Below are 17,080 nucleotides of genomic sequence, written 5' to 3' on the forward strand. Positions count from 1 at the left end.
CTGGCGATGTGGGCACACATGCCAAGAGCGAGCCTGGGCACCCTGCCCACCCTCACACCATAGGCCTGGGAAGGGAGAGGGAATATTCGGGCTCTTCAGTGGGGGACAGGGGGTTACTCTCCCCACACAAGGCTACCTTGCCCCCAGAGCGCCCCCTAGTGACTACCTCGTAGGCTCTAGGAGCCAGGTGTCCTATCCTCCCTAACCTCCTCCCCCAAAACCTCCCAGGGGAAGCGGGAGAACCTGATGAGGTGTTACGCAAGGCCTGCTGTTTACCTCCCGCAGGAGCCTCCTCCCTCCCTATAAAACCTGACGTGGTGTGGTGGGGAGACTCGCCAAGACTGAGACTCTGGTTGAAGTGAGAGGCAATCCCAGGAGACAGGCAGAAAAGCGGCATAAAGTTAATGCGGGAGACAGAGAGAAGGACATCGAGTCAGCAAGCAGCAGGGGCGGTCCACCGTCTGCGCGCTCGTAGGCGGTCGCGGTGGTCGCGCAGGGGGTGGCTCCCAGACCCCAGCTTCCCATGGAGGCGCCTGAGCTGGGCCCGGGGCTGGTGGAGCGTCTGGAGCAGCTGGCGACGTGTCCGCTTTGTGGGGGCCCCTTCGAGGACCCAGTGCTTCTGGCGTGTGAGCACAGCTTCTGTCGCGCGTGCCTGGCCCGCTGCTGGGGGAACCCGCCGCCCACCGGCACTGAGGGGTCCCCCACCGCCTGTCCCTGCTGCGGCCTGCCGTGTCCCCGCCGCAGCCTGAGGTCTAATGTGCGGCTGGCGGTGGAGGTACGGATCAGCCGCGGGCTGCGGGAGAAGCTGGCCGAGCCCGGCGCCCGCTTGGGAAGGCGCCGAGGAGGCCGTATCCCAACCATGGGCTGCCTAGACCCGCACGGAGAGGTAGGTGCCTTCGAGGGTCACCAGCTATTAATGGGGTGGGAGAGGGCTCATAAGTTCCCTGGGAAAGGCGGGAACGGTACTTGGCACCCCAAAGTCCTTGTGGAAGTTTAGGTAAGGGTGAAGTTGGAGAGAGAATTGCAAAGAATAAGGAGGCGGGGTCTGACCCGGTCCTCAAGGTGAGAGATGCCGGGAACCACGATGGTAAGGGATTGACACTGTTCGGAGGAGGAGGATGGATAGATTCTGTGAAAGGAGCAGGAGAGAAGAGGTTGGACAGGAAGAGACAGGCGGGTAGTTTACAGAGCACGGGACCCCTCGAGACCATGCAAAGAGTACGGGAATTACGGAGACTCCAAAGTGTCCAGGAGGAGCAGAGCTGGCCGAGGGGAGAGATCCTGCTTGCAGAAGGGCAAGTGACCCCGGCTAGCGCGAATAGGAGGCCCGGGAGGATGGCAAGAGATATCAGAACGAGCGTCGAGAGTGGAAGAAGGCGGAGAAAACGCGGAGTGGAGGGGAGGGAAAGGGGGAGACTGACAAAAAGGACGGAGAAAGGAGGGGGAGCAGATCCAACAGTCCCTTTAGTGTTGGGCCCCTTCCTCAGACCTTAGATGTGTGTTGTTGTTATTGTTGTTTTCAGCTCCTCCCAGATCCCCAGGCAGGGGTGGCGACAGGTGGAGGCAAGGTCCGGGAGAACAGCCGTTGGGGCCTCTGGCTTCTCTCCACGCACCAGCTTTATTTATCGCCTCCACACCCCCTCCTAGCCCCGTACTCCTTGGCCACCAACCAACCCCATTCCCTTGCTCGACCCCCAGGCGTCTGAGGCTGGCTTCTTCCCAGCAGCCCAGCCGGTCTTGGGTCTCGCTTCCGCCCTTTGAAGTCTTCCTAGACCTAATTAGTCTTGGTGTAATTGGCATAATTAGGCAAATTGCCTTTCCTCTTCTCTTCCCCCCTTGCCACCACACCAGCCTGCTCCAGCCATCCTCACTGGGCAGTGAAGAGGGGGAAGGGAATGTCCCACTATTTGGAGGGGATCCAGCGCCCTCTTCTGGCTCCCATGATTCTCTGCAAGATCTATTGGGCCTCTTGGGACAGGTCCTCCAAGTCCAGTTGCCTCCCTGGCACAGTGGAGACACAAAGCGAAGGGCCCAATAAACGCCACTGGGCTTTTATAGCAAGATGGGAAGCAGCGTTATTGTAAGGCTTTTATATACCAACTCTTAGCTCAAGGGCTCTGGGTGTGTATTTGGTCATGTGATGGCGGGTGGGGGTGGACATTTGTCTGGGATATACTCTGGAAGGTGATAAGGATAGCACTAGTGAAAGAGAGAATGGAACTGAGAAGGCAAATGAGGAAAGTAAGGTCTCTTGGGACAAGAAATAGTCTGGAGAAGGGGAATTGAGAACCTTTGTGGAATAGAGAGGGGGAAGGCAATAGTGGGGGCACAGGAGGAAAAGAAGGTGACCACTCTGAGAGGTAGGGAGGAATATCACCCACTTAGAGTTCCCCTGAGAAGCAGGGAGGAGGGAGAGGACTCCCCACAGTATGAAACTCAGAGCTCACATCCATGTTTTCTTTTGCCCATCCCAGGATATTAGGAAGACGTGGAGGCGGTAAGTTTCACTTTTACTCTTTCTTCCTTTCTACTATCAGCAGTCATAGCCATCACTTACCACTGGGCCCATATCTTTATCCCCACTAATAGGCAGTGTTTCTGGAGTGCTGGCCTCATCTATTTGTGCTCCAGAGAACTGAGTGGGTTAGGAGTAAGGACTTCAGAATCAGCATCAGAAAGCAGAGGAGTGTCTAATGATTTGCTGACTCTTCGTCTTATCTGTCCAGATTTGATGCCCCAGCACCCAAGCTGTCTAACTCAGAGGAAGATCTCCCTGATGATTATCCAGTGGTCAAAAACATGCTTCACAGACTGACAGGTAAGGAAGAATGTAGGGAGGGAACTGAATAAGAATCTGTGTAACTTTATACCCTTTTAGTTCTCAAAAGTGGTTATTTCTTAGGACTGCTATAACAATGTACCATAATCTTTGTGGCTTACACAACAGACATTTATCCTAAATTCTAGAGGTAGAAATCTGAAATCAAGGTGTCAGAAGTATTGGTTTCTTCTAAGGACTGAGGAAGAATCTGTTCCTCATGTCTGTGCTAGCTTCTCATGGCCTAATTCCTTGGCTCAGAGATGGTCAGCACATTATCTTCCTCCTGTTTGCATTTGTCTGTGACCAGATTCCTTCCCTTTTTATAAAGCAGCAGTCATATTAAATTAGGGCCTACCCTAACTGTCTCATTTTAACTTTATTACTTTTGTAAAAAGCCTATTTTCATATAAGGTCAATTCCAAGATATTGGGGTCTTCAGCATACCTTTGGGGGGGGGTACAATTTAACCCAGAAGAGTATCTGTCCTCAATTCTTCATATTCCAGCCATTTTCTTCTTCCTTTTTCATACATTCAAACAGACCCAGGAAGTCGGCTGCCTCCCAGGAATCTCTCCTTCTACCACTTCATATCATTTTTCTCTACAGAGCCTCTTCCTTCCCCTTCCTTCCTTGCTCTCCACCCTTCTTTCAAATGCTTAGAGAAGATATTCCATCCTTTTAGTCACCCATCATCTCACCTAATCCAATTACTTCTAGTACCCCAATCCAGAAATCTTCCCTCAAAGCACCCCATACATACAAGACAATGTGTGTATGTTTTCCTGATCCCTTTGGCTATCACCTCCTTCTCTCTCCTCTGCAACACACCTCCCAAAGAAATGGGCCTGTCCACCCCCACCTATGCTTGTGGGTGGGTGGCCTGGTTTTGCAGGATACCTTGGATTCTTCTTTTTGCCCCTCCCCTTTGTCTCTCGGGTTCTATCAGGTATCAGTCTTTCTCTTTAGATCCTCCTTCCCTATCCTGCTGACCCAGCTCCCATGCCCCACCCCAGATGCTGCATATTGAAGTATTAGTCTTCATTCCTTCCCATGTAGTCGGGTCAGTCTCATCCTTCCTTTCTCTAACACTACAAATCAGAGGGAAACCTTTGCTCTTTGAGCTGTGCCTCCTTCCTTCCTCACGACCAATTCCACAGAAGTTGTGCATAGCACCTATCCTGTCCAGGCCAGCTCTTCATAAGCCTTTATCCTTTTTGGTCCTGCAGCCTCCTTTTGACTTCGTTTGTAGGGTCTTCAACAGTCTCTTGTGTACCGGCCACTGCCTATTCTCTGCGCTACCCCGCCGGATTTGGAAACCCCTCTCACATAGTCCTCCCCTTGCCTCCTCCTTTCCAGCCGACTTGACGCTGGACCCTGGCACCGCACACCGCCGCCTGCTCATCTCCACCGACCGTCGCAGCGTCCGACTGGCCCCACCAGGCACCCCTGTACCCCTGGACGGCCCCGCGCGCTTCGATCAGCTCCCAGCAGTACTAGGTGCACAGGGCTTCGGGGCCGGCCGCCATTGCTGGGAAGTGGAGACCACGGATGCTGCTTCTTACGGAGACTCTTCCGGAGAGGATGAGGACGACGGGGAGAGCTGCTATGCGGTGGGCGCTGCCGGGGAATCGGTGCAACGCAAAGGCCGCATCAGCCTGTGCCCAGCGGAGGCCGTGTGGGCAGTGGAAGGCCGCGGCGGCCGCCTGTGGGCCCTCACCGCACCAGAGCCCACCCTGCTGGGTGGCGCTGGACCACCGCCGAAGCGCATTCGTGTGGATTTGGATTGGGAGCGGGGCCGTGTGGCCTTCTACGATGGCCGCTCATTGGACTTGCTCTTCGCCTTCCAGGCGCCCGGACCCCTGGGAGAGCGCGTATTCCCTCTGCTTTGCACTTGTGATCCCCGGACCCCGCTCCGCATTGTGCCAGGAGAAGGCTGAGAGCCTCCCTCCTGGCCCCTGAGTTTGGACTAGCTACTTTGAGGCTGTTTCCTCTAGTTGCTGAAACGGGTTCATAAGCCTATGCAATAGTATTAATAAGCACTCATGACCAATTCTCATTATCCCCATCCCCACAAACCTTACCAGGCCTCTAGGCTTTCACATCCTGGCCTCAAATCCAATAGCTCCTGCCCCTTTTCTCTTGGGGAATATCCCCCACCCCACTACTCCAGTACTTTCTGTTAGTTCTCCCTTTCTACACTGTTCTAGGCCTCAATTGTGGAATTGGTTCAGCTTGTTAAGTACTGGTAAGCCATCCACATTTACTACACAGAGGTCCTGGCTTTCTTAACTTCAAACGGTTCAGTGCCTTCTCCACTGTTGGAAGGCTTGTGCTTCCTGGTCCTGTCCATTTTGAGGTTTCTCCTCGAGAGAAAAAGCCTTTTCCTAAAACAAGAAGCTTGAGGCTGGTTAGGCCCTAGGGACCTCTAGGAAGCTTAATAGCACACCCACTTTCTTTCAGGACTGGGGAGGGGAGTGTAAGCCAGTTCTATTCTACCTTCCTTTTGTGACTGCTTTCTGTGCCCCCAAATTTTGCCTATTAAAACCCTTTGTAAAATTTTCCCCTGCACATACTCACAAAAAAGAATGAATGGTGCTACCCCTCTTTTCCTCAACCTGGGAGACACCCAGACATCCCCAAATGCATCCTTATACATAGTCTCACATCATTCCACCCCATGTATAAATGGGCCCGTATTTAACACATTTTGTGATGTTGGGTTATTTATTTTGTGCATCTGTGGCAATAAATGAGATCTCAGTGCTGATATGGATTTGACTGATCTCTGCAACTGTGCATGGCAAGAGACCTGGAAAATGATAACCAGGTCCCAGTGAAGGGTGGGGGAGGGCTGAGAGAGCTGGATATCTGGGTTGGCAGACGCATCAAAGCCTAGGAAGGAAGGGGTAGGAGTGTAATACATCTGTTTGCTCTCTCCCTTTTCCTTCCTCTCCCAGGGTCCTAGGCCCCTGGAATATGTTGGACGGCTCTGAAGCTAAAGGATGAAAGGCTGAAAAGATAGTTGGCTCCAAGTGACCAATATCAAATTATCTCTGTCAAAAATCCTATATCATATGAAAAGGGTGGGGACAGAGGACATGACTTTCTTGTTCCACTTTCCCTTAGAAGTGAGAATGACAAAGACCTCTTTCTCTAACTCTGTTTGAGGGCATGAAGGGGTAGGAAGGAGGGGAAAATCTGGGAGCCCTGCAGTGTCCCATAAGACCTCATATCCTATAGGCAAGGACTAAGATTAGGGATTATATAAATGCATAAGTGGAAAAGCTCTAAGCCAAGATTAACAAGCACAGCTGGGGTGAGATGCCTGGAATCTGACTGGGACCCTGGCAGTGAAAGCTGGGACTACTGAAAACCCAGTTTAAGTGTTTGGGACTCAAATTGAGGGTGCGAGGGGCCAAGATAACTGGATCCCAGGACAGGCAGTTTGGCAGTAAGAACAAAGGAAAGAGACCGGGTCCAAGATGCCTAGATCCCTGGTAAGGATGGGACTGGAAAGAGAAATGAGGGCTGGAAGAACCCAGAAGACTGGGTTCTGGAATAGCAGCAAGTCAGAATTCCAGGATCTCTGTCCACCTTCCTCTACTTCTTCCCTCTATGAGGCAAAGAAAAGGGAAGGAGGGGGGCTGAAGAAGAAATCAAACCATGGATTTAGCCCCCAGGTAGCCACATGGATACATTCAGGGCCAGACAGACACAGGAATGATGGGGGAAAGAGAAATTTAGTGCTGCATTGGCCCTGGAGGGGGCTGGGAGGGGTCTGGAGGCTGAGGAGGGGTAGTAGGGGTCGGTCCTGGGGTTGCATGACTCCGTCCTTTGCGGTGGCCCCGAACACAGTGTGAATGACCACAGCCTTCCTCGTCCTCGTCCTCACTCTCGGTGGAGCTCTCACCAAAGGCCCGAGGTTTCTCATAAATACAGCAGCCTGGATTTGGAGGGAGGAGCTCAGTTAAAAAGAAGGAAGAATAAGATGTTCAATCAGTGCCATTCCTACTGGATCTCTGAAAATTCCTACTTCCACCTGTTTCCTCCTACCTTCTAGGATACAGTTTTCCCAGGCCCATTCCCTGGGACTCAGGCACTAACCCCTTTTATTTTGGGGGTACTGGGGACCGAACCCAGGGAGATTCTATCACTGAACTGCATCCCCAGTCCTTTTTTTTTTTTGAAACAGGGTTTTACTTAAAGTTATAGAGATTGTCCTCAAACTTATAACCCTCCTGCCTCTCAATCTCCTGAGTTGCTAGGATAACAGGTGCACCCCACTGCCCCTGGCCCCTTTAGACAGACAAGAATCTGAAACCCTACTACTCCTACTTCTTATACCTCTTGCCATCAGACCTTGATATATCACTGTTCTAGCCCCTTCCTACCTTTTTCCTTCTAACTTTAACCTCTTTTCCCTGAGAACCACCAAAAGAATCACCAAGAAAGTGACAGAATTGTGAGCATCTGGGGCCAGTGGATGTTAGAAGGTAGATATACAGGAAGAAATCTAAACTCTAGGGTTCCTCTGAGCCCACAATAACTCACATTTTGATGAACGGCGTCCCATGTGTTCATTATCTACTGTGTCACTCGTCCATTCCACTTTTTTTTCTGGCTTCCTTTTCCGAAGTTTGATAGTTAGACTCCGGTTCTCCTAAGGTTGAGAGGCATGAGCATACATATTAGTCTCCTACTGACTTCCTATTCCCTCCCAGAGGATCTCCTTTCTTTTCTTCCCTAGCTCAATCAGTTCCACAGATATAGCACCAGAGGAGCCAAGTACTGGAAGAAAATAAAATAGAACAGGTCTTTGCCCTCAGGGCATCCTTAATGGATATAATTTCCTGTTCTCAATAACCATCAGTATACAAAAAAGACACAATTTCTAACCTAGGGAAGATCCCAGCAAATCTTCAAAGGAAAATACAATCCTTGTTGCTTCTCTTTCTGCCCATATCATCCTTGGTGGTATTAGTACATAAAAATTACTTTCAGTCCCCAGTGACTAATCTTTGGTCTTTTTTCTCCAGATTCCCCTATTCCTTTTCCCATTGAAGGAGGAACTTCATTCATTCTTACCTCACTCATTCCCAAGCCCACCTTCCCCATCTCTTATCCACCTATTTCCTCTCATCCTTAATAACAATTATTACTAACTCCCTTAATTTGGAGATTAAACCCAGTGCAATTATCTTCCTTTGAAAGCAACTTAACTTGTTCTTGCAAATATACTACTTGTTTTCCCACTCACATCCTCCCCTCTGATTTCTGAAAATACTACCTTCATCTTCTTCATTTCCTCTATTTCCTTTTATACTCATGCACTTAATAGCTATGTATTAATAAGCATGCTTCTGGTTAAATACCCCTACAGCTGGCTTTCAACCATACTTTCTTACATTGACCTTTCATTTCCTCCCAGCACTTTTCTTGTTCCTTAATTCACAATTTCCTTTTTATTATTTATACGCTTTATTACAAACCACTACCCCAAGCAGCAACACCTATATCCCAACTATGACGTCCTACTGCATGTCTCTGCAACAGCCTCCTGCACCATCTCTGTCACTCCAAATATCCCCAATCCCTTGCGATTCTCTCAACCTCAGATACTCAATCCCAGACCTCCCAGATTCCCATGCCCAGTCTCTCCTTCACCTTTCGAAAGCCCTGTGCCCTCCCTCCCGGTATCTCCCAGACCCCTAAAGAGCACCGCCCCCCGCCTTTCTCACGGGCTCGGTTGTCACGGTAACCGTTGTCTCAGTGACGGTCTCACTCAGCCCGGCCCCTGCCTCGGCCATGGCTAAGGCTGAGGAAAAGGAGGAGGGGAGGAAGGGGAATGATACACCCTTCCCTTTTTCTGTGTCTCTGGGTTCTAAGAGAATCGGTATCCGATTCAGGTTAGTAGCAAGGATCCTCGGCCTCCTTTTTTCCCCCTCCTCCAGGGCCTCCGTTTCCCCACCCGTGGGGATAACCTGTCCAACCCCACTTCCGGCTCTCCACTTCCGGGTGTGACGCATTCTGCAGTCCCACCTTTCCCTTCCCCAGCACCAAATGCGTCAAAGCGCAGGCGTCGCCAGTTTAGTTCCGCCTTAATGTGACAGCGCGCAGGCGCTGCAAGAAGGCGAAACAAATTCAGCGGAAGGGGCGTCACTGCGGGTGTGGGAAGAGGGCAGTCAGGGGTTAAAGCAGAAAGGGGCGCTTGGAGGAGTAGGGTTGGGTCAGACGCAGCGGACCCGGTGCGGCGAGACGGGTCGCTTGGGGGCTGTTGCACGGAATTGAGATGCTAGTGGCTGACCCCACCCCGCCCCCTCCCTAAACTTGAGTGGGTGAGAGACCCGGGGAATAGGTGCAATAGTGAATCTTGGCTAGTTTTCGGTTCATTATTGGTCCCTCTTGGTTTCTTTAACGAAAAATGGAACCTGGGAGCGGTTGGAAACCCACGATTAAGAATCAAGCAATCGAGCTGAGCGGGGTGGGGCATGCCTGTAATCCCAGCGGCTGCGGAGGCTGAGACAGGAGAATTGCTAGTTCAAAGCCAGCCTGAGCAACAGCCAGGCGCTAAGCAACTCAGTGAGACCCTGTCTCTAAATAAAACACAAAATAGGGTTGGGGATATGGCCCAGTGGTCGAGTGCCCTGAGTTCAATCCCTGGTACCTGGATTTGACACCCCGCCAAAAAAAAAAAAAAAAAGCAATCCAGGGGCTGGGGATGTAGCTTAGTGATAGAGTGCTCGCCTAGCATATGTGAGGCACTGGTTCAAGCCTCAGCACCACATAAAAATAAAGAAAAGAAAAATATCGTGTCCATCTACAACTAAAAAATTGGAAAAAGCAATCAGGATTCTAGTTGTCGCCCTGCCTGTAGGTGTTTGAGCAGAGGGCACTTAATGCACCTTCAAACTGGATTTTTCCAGTCGTTCTACTAGGCCTTGGAGATGGCCTAGTAGATGCTTTTTCACTCCCAGTCTGGTGAAAAAGACTGGCATGCTCAAAACTAACTGAAGTATAAAACACTGAGGAGGCATTAACATATTAGTGAATATTAACGTATTAGTGAATCTGATGAATGACGTGAATTTAGCTACATACTGCTTACATATTCTCTGGGGTGGAAAAGAGTACATTAACCTGTTGCAGTAATTCACTTGCAGGTCAGCATGAGAAAGAAATAAGAAGCAGAGCAAGCAAAGCAGCACCAGAAAAAAAAAAAGTCCTTTATTGTGTACAAGCAATCTTTTTATAGTATTGTGAACAAAGAAGGCAGCCTTCCAACATCAATGAATCAGGTCTTTCAGCTAATTAAACATAGCACACAGAAGTTTTACTTTCTAATCAGAAGTGACCCGCTTCTCATGGCTGATCTACTCTGGGCCTGGAGCATGTCGAACTCTGCTCTTGTTAAGAACAGATAATAAAATTTTTCTTAGCGCCCTCCTAGCCCACTTGGCAGAACATCCGGTTTGCAGGCAAGTCCTCCCAAGGACAGCAGACACCTCGTTTTCAAGCATGTCCGCTGTTACCTATCTATACCTTGACAGAATATCCCGTTTGCAGGCAGACTTCATCAAGGACAGTAATAGTAATGCAGTCACATCTCATTCTCTACATTAACCAGAGAAAGTTATATCATTTTATACAAATACGTGCACGTTTTCCAAGGAGCAAAAGAAAGTGGTAAAAGAAAAACCGGAGGGCACACATATTTTGTTTGTTTTTAGGTAGAGAGCTTATAAAGTAGTAGGTGTGTACATTGATTTATACTACACGTTATGGTTTAATACTACTGGGAGTAAGGGGAGTGCCATATTAGGCTTGACAGTTAAGCAGTGGTTTCATGGAAGGCCCTACATGCTTTGCTAAGAGAACTTTATCCAGCCTGTTGTTACTAGCCATAGAAAGGCTTAAAGTAGGGTAGAAACATATTTGTGTGAAATTTCTAGAGAGGTCAGGGGGGGTCCACTGCCAGAACAGTCAAATGTATAGTCGGGAAGAATGCCCTGCCCATCTGCACCTTGTGAGGATCAATCAAACAAGATAGTGTGATGTTTAAGAGCTATGAATATATGAAGGACCATAGAACTACAAGAAATCATTGTTACTCTTGTCCCTTGATCATAGTTTATATTGAAGAATGCAGAGATGCTGTTTCCCAGAATCAAAATTTGAATGTTTTGTATTGTGCATTCGTTTCTCTGGAAAGTTTTTTGGGAAAAGAAAAATTCAGCATGTATACTACATAGCCCATTTTTAAAAATGTGATCTCCACACATACCTATATAAGCACATATATATTGATTATCTCTGGGAAGTGGGATTCCTTTGAATTTGACTTTTTGTTTCATTTTATATGAGTCTATTTACAATGAATGTATATTAATCTCTTTTTTTTTTAAAGAGAGAGAGAGAATTTTAATATTTATTTTTTTTAGTTTTCGGCGGACACAACATCTTTGTTTGTATGTGGTGCTGAGGATGGAACCCAGGCCACACGCATGCCAGGCGAGCGCGCTACCGCTTGAGCCACATCCCCAGCCCAATGAATGTATATTAATCTCAAGAGTCAATGAAATAAAACTTTCCAAAATGCCCATGCATCCCTTGGTATCTTTTGTATGGGCGCGGGGGGCAGTAATTTGGAATTGAACCCAGGAGAGTTCTCCAACCGGGCCACATTCCTTGCCCTTTCATTTTTAATTCTAAGGGGGGGTCTTGCTGAGTTGCTTAGGGCCTAGGTTGTTGAGGCTGGTCCCAAATTTGCAATCCTCCTGCCTCAGCCTCCTCCCTGAGATTAATGTGCACCACTGTGCCCAACCCCTGGGTATCTAATTTTTTTGTTGTCTGTTAAATTTATATGTCAAATAGATCTGGTTAAATCTTATGTTGAATCTCTCATTATCCAAACCCCCAGTTTTTGTTTCCTTATAATCAGGAACCAAACAGATTTAGACGTAGGGAATACTTAAAATTGCTTTTTCTCTTTTACAATACTGGAGAATGAACCCAGGGGAACTCTACCACTGAGCTACATCCCATTCCTTTTTATTTTTTGAGACAGGGTCTTTCTAAGTTACCCAGGCTGACCTCAAACTTGCAATACTTCTGTGTCAGCCTTCCAAGTTCCTGGGATTACAGGCATGTGCCACTATGCTGGGCTTATAATTGCTTTTTTGCATTAGCCTCACTCCTGCAGTTTCATTATTTTGCCCTTGTATTTTTCTCCTTAATAAGCTAATTTAAGTTCCTTTTGAAATAAGACACATTAAAAATTACACATATATTCAGGTTTTATAGAAAAATGTAACTTTAATAAATTCAACTGGGATAGTAGTAGGTGGGAGACCAATGGTAGTCCCCATGTAAGATCTGATTATTCTCTGGGAGCAAAACACTGCAGAGGAGACAGACAAGACATCTAAGAACCAATATCCTTCACCTTCCAAGGAAGAAGAGGATGTACTGTAGAGTTGCCCAGAAAAAAAGATCAAGAATCTTCCTTTTCCTGAAACCTATGAAGAAAGAAAGGACTTGTAATATTCAACCAAAGGAAGAGTTTCTAGTTATGTGAGATGATATAATCAATAAAATAATCAGGAAAGGACTTTTTATTTGTGCATTGTAGAGAACTAGCTCCCTTAAACAATCTTCCAATTCCAACTTTAAAACAACTGAAAATGCTAGGATTAATACTAATATCTAATTATTAATTAATTAATATCTATTATTAATCAAAAAATGTGAAGATTTTCTTAGCACTCTTCATAGAAGAAAAAACAAATAAACCGGGCCTCATAAAAAATTAAAAACTTCAGATTGGGGTTTAGGCCTGTGCTAGGGAGTACGTTTAATATGTGCAAGGCCCTGGGTTTTATCCCTATTAAATACTTCTTCTCATAAGAAAGGAATTTCACTGCCTCAACAGATAGAGGAGAGAAAATATTGTGAGAATTTCTTCTATAAGCTGGCCTTTAAGTGAAAACGCAGCTAAAATTGATATTACTTGCATGCTCCTAAAAATATGAAGCCAAGAAGTTATCATAGTGATTCTAGGATTTGGGCACATGTAGCTCAGTGGTACAGCACTTGCCTAACATGGGCAAGGCCTTGAGTTTGATTCCCAGCACTGCCACAGAAATGAAAGTAGAGCGATGCCTGCTTGGTAATGCCTCAAGGCACTTGAAAAAGAAACAAATGTGGGCTGGGGTTATAGCTCAATGATAGAGCATTTGCCTAGCATGTGTGCGCCACTGGGTTCGATCCTTAGCATCACATTAAATAAATAAATAAAATCTTTAAAAATGAAATAAAAAAAAAAAAGAAGAAAGAAAGAAATGCTGAGAATACAGCGTCACCACCACCCCCCGGGGGTGGGGAACAGGTGGGACGGATTTGAGCTTGTATTCCAAAATTACAAAACAAAAAAGCACTGAGAGAGCCAGCAGAAATAGCAGATAGCAGCATCAGACCCACAAGAACTGTGGTTATCAGACTCAGAAAAAACAAGTGTAATGCTATTTAACATACATTTAAAGAATGGCTGGGCATGGTAGCTCACACCTATAATCCCAGTGGCTCAGGAGGCTGAGGCAGGAGGATCAAGAGTTCAAAGTCAGCCTCAGCAAAGCAACTCAGTGAAATCTTGTCTCAAAAATACAAAATACAGCTGGGGATGTGGCTCAGTGGTTGAGTGCTCCTGAGTTCAATCCCTGAACCCAAAAAGAAAAAGAAAAAAAGGAGCAAGGGTTGTTAACAGGCAGGATCAAAAAAATGAAAGAAAGGCAAGAATAAAAGGAGAAATTTAGAATATGATTAAGGAGTGAAAATTTTTTAAAATGAGGATATTTGGAAAAATAATTAAGTAGAAATCAATAATAGTAACTAACAATAACTGAAATAAATTGAAGATAGAATTAGTGACCTAGAAGGACCTGAAGAAATTATCCAGAAGGCAACATAAAAAGAAATAAAGATAAAATATGAAAGATAATAAAAATGGATGATACAAGAGAAAATTTAATAACAAATTATACCTTCAGGAAGTGAGAATTGAAAACATGGGAGAAAAGCAATGTTAAATGAGATAACAGCTGTTAATTTTCCAAGGTTGATGAAAAATTCTCAGCTTCAGAAAGTCTAATAAATCCCAAACTATACAGGATAAATAAAAGAAAGCCATATCTGATATACTGTATTGAAACTGCAGAACAGCAAAGACAAAGAGGACTTCTTAAAACTATTTAGAAAGCCCATTTTTTTCCTTATTATTATTATTATTATATATTTTTTTTAAGTACTGGGGATTGAACCCAGAGGCTCTTTACCAGAGCTACATTACCAGTCCCTTTTTTATTCTGAGTTAGGGTCTTGTTAAGTTGCCAAGGCTGGCCTAGAACTTCAATTCCTGTCTTAGTCTCTAGACCTCCAGAGTAGCAGGGATTACAGGAGACTGCCAATGCACTAGGCCCATGTTCTTTACTTCATGCATGTCTCTCACCAAAAGAAAACTACTTTGATTGCATTTGAAGATTCCAGCATAACATACTGATCACCAAGCAATACCTGCCTGTGTTTTAAAATTTCCTTTTAAATAACTTACAAGATTCAGCTCACTTAGTATAAAAAGGGGTAAAAGTATCATTTTAAAAAAATTAAAAGGCCACAAATCTCCCTATTAGGGATGGAGCCAAATATAAAACAATTGTTTAGTACTACAAGTCTCACTTGAGTTTGAACGGGCAGAGGGAGAGGAAAGGATACCTACTTGCAGTTGGTACATGTGTAGAAGACAGTCTGTCCTTCATCAGCTGAGCGCATCTGTCTGGTGTGATATGCCATTCCCTCATGACCACACTGAGAGCAGCGCCTGTCAACCTAGAGAGAAACTGGTGGATTAGGAAGGCCTAGTCATACCTCCCTACCTTTCACAGAAGTCAAGCTATCATATTCCTCAGATATCCTCATCTAACCCCCCCCCACCTGCTCTCTCTTAGAATTGGGTACAAAACTCCCTAAAGCTCATGAAATAATACCAAGAAATAATAAGTGGGATGGCATCAAATTAAAAAACTTCTGCACAGGAAAGGAAACAAGAATGTGAAGAGTGAACCTACATGAGAAAAATGTTTGCCAGCTATTCTTCTGAAAGAGGATTAATACCCAAAACACATAAAGAACTAAAAAAGCCCACTTAATATTTAAAAAAACAACTAGGGGCTGGGGATGTGGCTCAAGTGGTAGCGTGCTCCGCTGGCATGGGTGCAACCCGGGTACCATCCTCAGCACCACATACAAACAAAGATGTTGTGTCTGCTGAAAACTAAAATGTAAATAAAATTAAAAAATAAAAAAACAACTAAATAACAAATTAATAAATGGGCAAATGAACTAAAATAGACACTTTCCAAAAGAAGAAACACATGACCAACAAATATATGAAAAAATGTTCAACACTGTTAGTAAGTAGGGAAATGCAAATCAAAACTACACTGAGATTTCATCTCACTCCAGTTAGAATGGCAGCCATCAAGAATACAAACAATAGGCTGATGAGAATATTGGGGAAAAGGAACATTTTACACTGTTGGTGGGGTTGTAAATTAGTTCAACCACTATGGAAATCAATGTGCAGTTTCCTCAAAAGACTGGAAATTGGAAACACCATGTGACCCAGCTATCCCACTCCTTAGTGTCTATCCTAAAGAATTAAAGTCATTATATTATAGCTATATATGCATACCTGTTTTTAGCAGCATAACTCACAATAACCAAATTATGGAAATAGCCTAGGTGGTGCTCAATATAGGAAAAAAATGAAGAAAATGTGGTGTATGTAGTCAATGGAGTTTTATTCATTCAAGTCATAAAGAAGATGAAATTATGTCATTTGTAGGAAAATGAATGGAATTTCAGGGCATTCTGTTAAAATAAGTCAAACTCAAAAAATTAAAAATGATTACATTTCCTCTCATAGGTGGAAGCTAGAGAGGAAAAAGGAAAGGGGGGGGGGGAATCTCATGGAATTGAGTACAAAAACTCCAGATCTCTGCAATCACACCTCCTTAACTTTCCCACTCTTCTTATGGAGCCAGTCCTTGATCTTGGAATAACTTACCACAGGTCCCTGGATCTCAGGTCCTTCCTCCACCGACATAGGCAAGGCTGTCCCCAGTTTGTTAAATACAACTGAGGTCTTCACGATTTTCCCTTCAAAGTCTGTACAGGCAGTAAAAACTAATTGTAGAACCGGGCTGAGGGACGGAATTACCCTCCCAATTAGTCCCGGAGGCCTCTTTCCGTTTCCTTCCTGGACTAAATGTACAAGCGCCTGACTTCTGCTGTTGGGTCCCCCTCCCCAGTCTCGAGATCCCCAGCCTCCAACCCTTCCAAGTTGGGCCCTCGGCTGGAACAAATGCCTAGGATCTTCTCACCCCGCACATTGATGGAAAAGCCACAGCGAATACAGGTGACCGCATCCTGAGCCCCAGGCAGAGGCAGGACCGAGCCGCAATCCGGACAGAAATCCAAGTCTGAATGAAAGCTAGAGCAGGTACTGGCGTGGTCCATGATGGACAATAGGTCAAGAGCTAGGAAGGGAACGCAAAGTTTATTAATAAACCAACAATAAAGCGGAAACTCCTTCCAATTTAGGGATCATTCTTCCTCGGCCCCAGAACGCAGATATGGAGAACCCTCACCCTTCCCTCACACACGCCTCCTGACTCGGTGATTAAGGAGCCGATACGTCCGGACTTCCCCGGCTGTTAAGGACTGAGGGACTTGGGACCTTTCTTAGGACCGGCAAAGGTACTCTCTAACTCCGTAGGCTAGAGCGCCGGTTTTGCGCCGACTGCGGAGCAGCGAGCGCGTGGTGTGCTAGAGCGTCAACACGTTAGCGGTTCGCTTGGCCCGTGACGTCATAATCAGTTGCGGGTGTCATAATTAATCGCGAACCTTCTGCTGAATTGGGAAGAAGCAGAACTTCTCCGACAGGTAGCTGTCTCACTCCACGTTTGGCCCGAAACTGTGACGTCAAGTAAGAATCACGAGGAACCAGTGCTGGACCTCTAGGACTCAGTCCTGGGATTTTTTTTTTCCTGCTTTTGTATCCTAAAGAGACCTAGTCACGGGGTGGGGGGTGGTCCCCCTAAAAACGTACTTTTTTTTTTTTTTTTTAAGAATACCTACTCGATCGGGTTAGCGAACTACAACTCCTATCGTTCCTCAGCGGGCACGTCTCTTTTGAGACTGCGCAGT

General features: G+C 46.2%; 3 protein-coding genes across 5 annotated transcripts; 1 reads left to right on the top strand and 2 right to left on the bottom strand.

Moving 5' to 3' along the window:
- The first annotated feature begins 323 nt into the window (after positions 1–323).
- Rnf39 (ring finger protein 39) lies at positions 324–4,758 on the top strand. Its single transcript, XM_026415329.2, has 4 exons — positions 324–886; positions 2,475–2,497; positions 2,727–2,818; positions 4,178–4,758. The coding sequence occupies exons 1-4, from the start codon at positions 524–526 to the stop codon at positions 4,756–4,758; spliced, it is 1,059 nt and encodes a 352-aa protein (XP_026271114.2). The 5' UTR covers positions 324–523.
- A 1,784-nt stretch (positions 4,759–6,542) lies between these two features.
- Ppp1r11 (protein phosphatase 1 regulatory inhibitor subunit 11) lies at positions 6,543–8,830 on the bottom strand. Its single transcript, XM_026415306.2, has 3 exons — positions 8,560–8,830; positions 7,373–7,481; positions 6,543–6,764 (listed from the first exon to the last, which is right to left on the bottom strand). The coding sequence occupies exons 1-3, from the start codon at positions 8,626–8,628 to the stop codon at positions 6,562–6,564; spliced, it is 381 nt and encodes a 126-aa protein (XP_026271091.1). The 5' UTR covers positions 8,629–8,830; the 3' UTR covers positions 6,543–6,561.
- Positions 8,831–12,121: 3,291 nt separating this feature from the next.
- Positions 12,122–16,833, bottom strand: Polr1h (RNA polymerase I subunit H). Of its 3 annotated transcripts, none has more exons than XM_026415311.2 (5): positions 16,778–16,833; positions 16,255–16,410; positions 15,939–16,039; positions 14,589–14,698; positions 12,122–12,336 (listed from the first exon to the last, which is right to left on the bottom strand). In XM_026415311.2, exons 2-5 carry the CDS (start codon positions 16,388–16,390, stop codon positions 12,312–12,314), a joined length of 372 nt encoding a protein of 123 aa, XP_026271096.1. In that variant the 5' UTR covers positions 16,391–16,410; positions 16,778–16,833; the 3' UTR covers positions 12,122–12,311. The 3 variants fall into 3 exon arrangements, with proteins under 3 accessions (XP_026271096.1, XP_026271093.1, XP_026271095.1); XM_026415308.2 differs by lacking the exon at positions 16,778–16,833 and adding an exon at positions 16,522–16,699; XM_026415310.2 differs by lacking the exon at positions 16,778–16,833 and adding an exon at positions 16,611–16,689.
- Between the last annotated feature and the right edge of the window lie 247 nt (positions 16,834–17,080).

The sequence above is a fragment of the Urocitellus parryii genome, chromosome 8 (genome assembly GCF_045843805.1).
Source record: "Urocitellus parryii isolate mUroPar1 chromosome 8, mUroPar1.hap1, whole genome shotgun sequence".
Taxonomy (NCBI): Eukaryota; Metazoa; Chordata; class Mammalia; order Rodentia; family Sciuridae; genus Urocitellus; species Urocitellus parryii.

Coding starts and splice junctions, on each gene's coding strand:
- Rnf39 (XM_026415329.2), top strand. CDS start 524: ATGGAGGCGCCTGAGCTGGGCCCGGGGCTGGTGGAGCGTCTGGAGCAG. Junction 887..2,474: donor GCCTAGACCCGCACGGAGAG/GTAGGTGCCTTC, acceptor TGCCCATCCCAG/GATATTAGGAAGACGTGGAG. Junction 2,819..4,177: donor CATGCTTCACAGACTGACAG/GTAAGGAAGAAT, acceptor CCTCCTTTCCAG/CCGACTTGACGCTGGACCCT.
- Polr1h (XM_026415311.2), bottom strand. CDS start 16,390: ATGGACCACGCCAGTACCTGCTCTAGCTTTCATTCAGACTTGGATTTC. Junction 16,040..16,254: donor CTTTTCCATCAATGTGCGGG/GTGAGAAGATCC, acceptor CTGCCTGTACAG/ACTTTGAAGGGAAAATCGTG. Junction 14,699..15,938: donor CTGAGATCCAGGGACCTGTG/GTAAGTTATTCC, acceptor GTTTCTCTCTAG/GTTGACAGGCGCTGCTCTCA.
- Ppp1r11 (XM_026415306.2), bottom strand. CDS start 8,628: ATGGCCGAGGCAGGGGCCGGGCTGAGTGAGACCGTCACTGAGACAACG. Junction 7,482..8,559: donor TTACCGTGACAACCGAGCCC/GTGAGAAAGGCG, acceptor TCTCAACCTTAG/GAGAACCGGAGTCTAACTAT. Junction 6,765..7,372: donor GGGACGCCGTTCATCAAAAT/GTGAGTTATTGT, acceptor CTCCAAATCCAG/GCTGCTGTATTTATGAGAAA.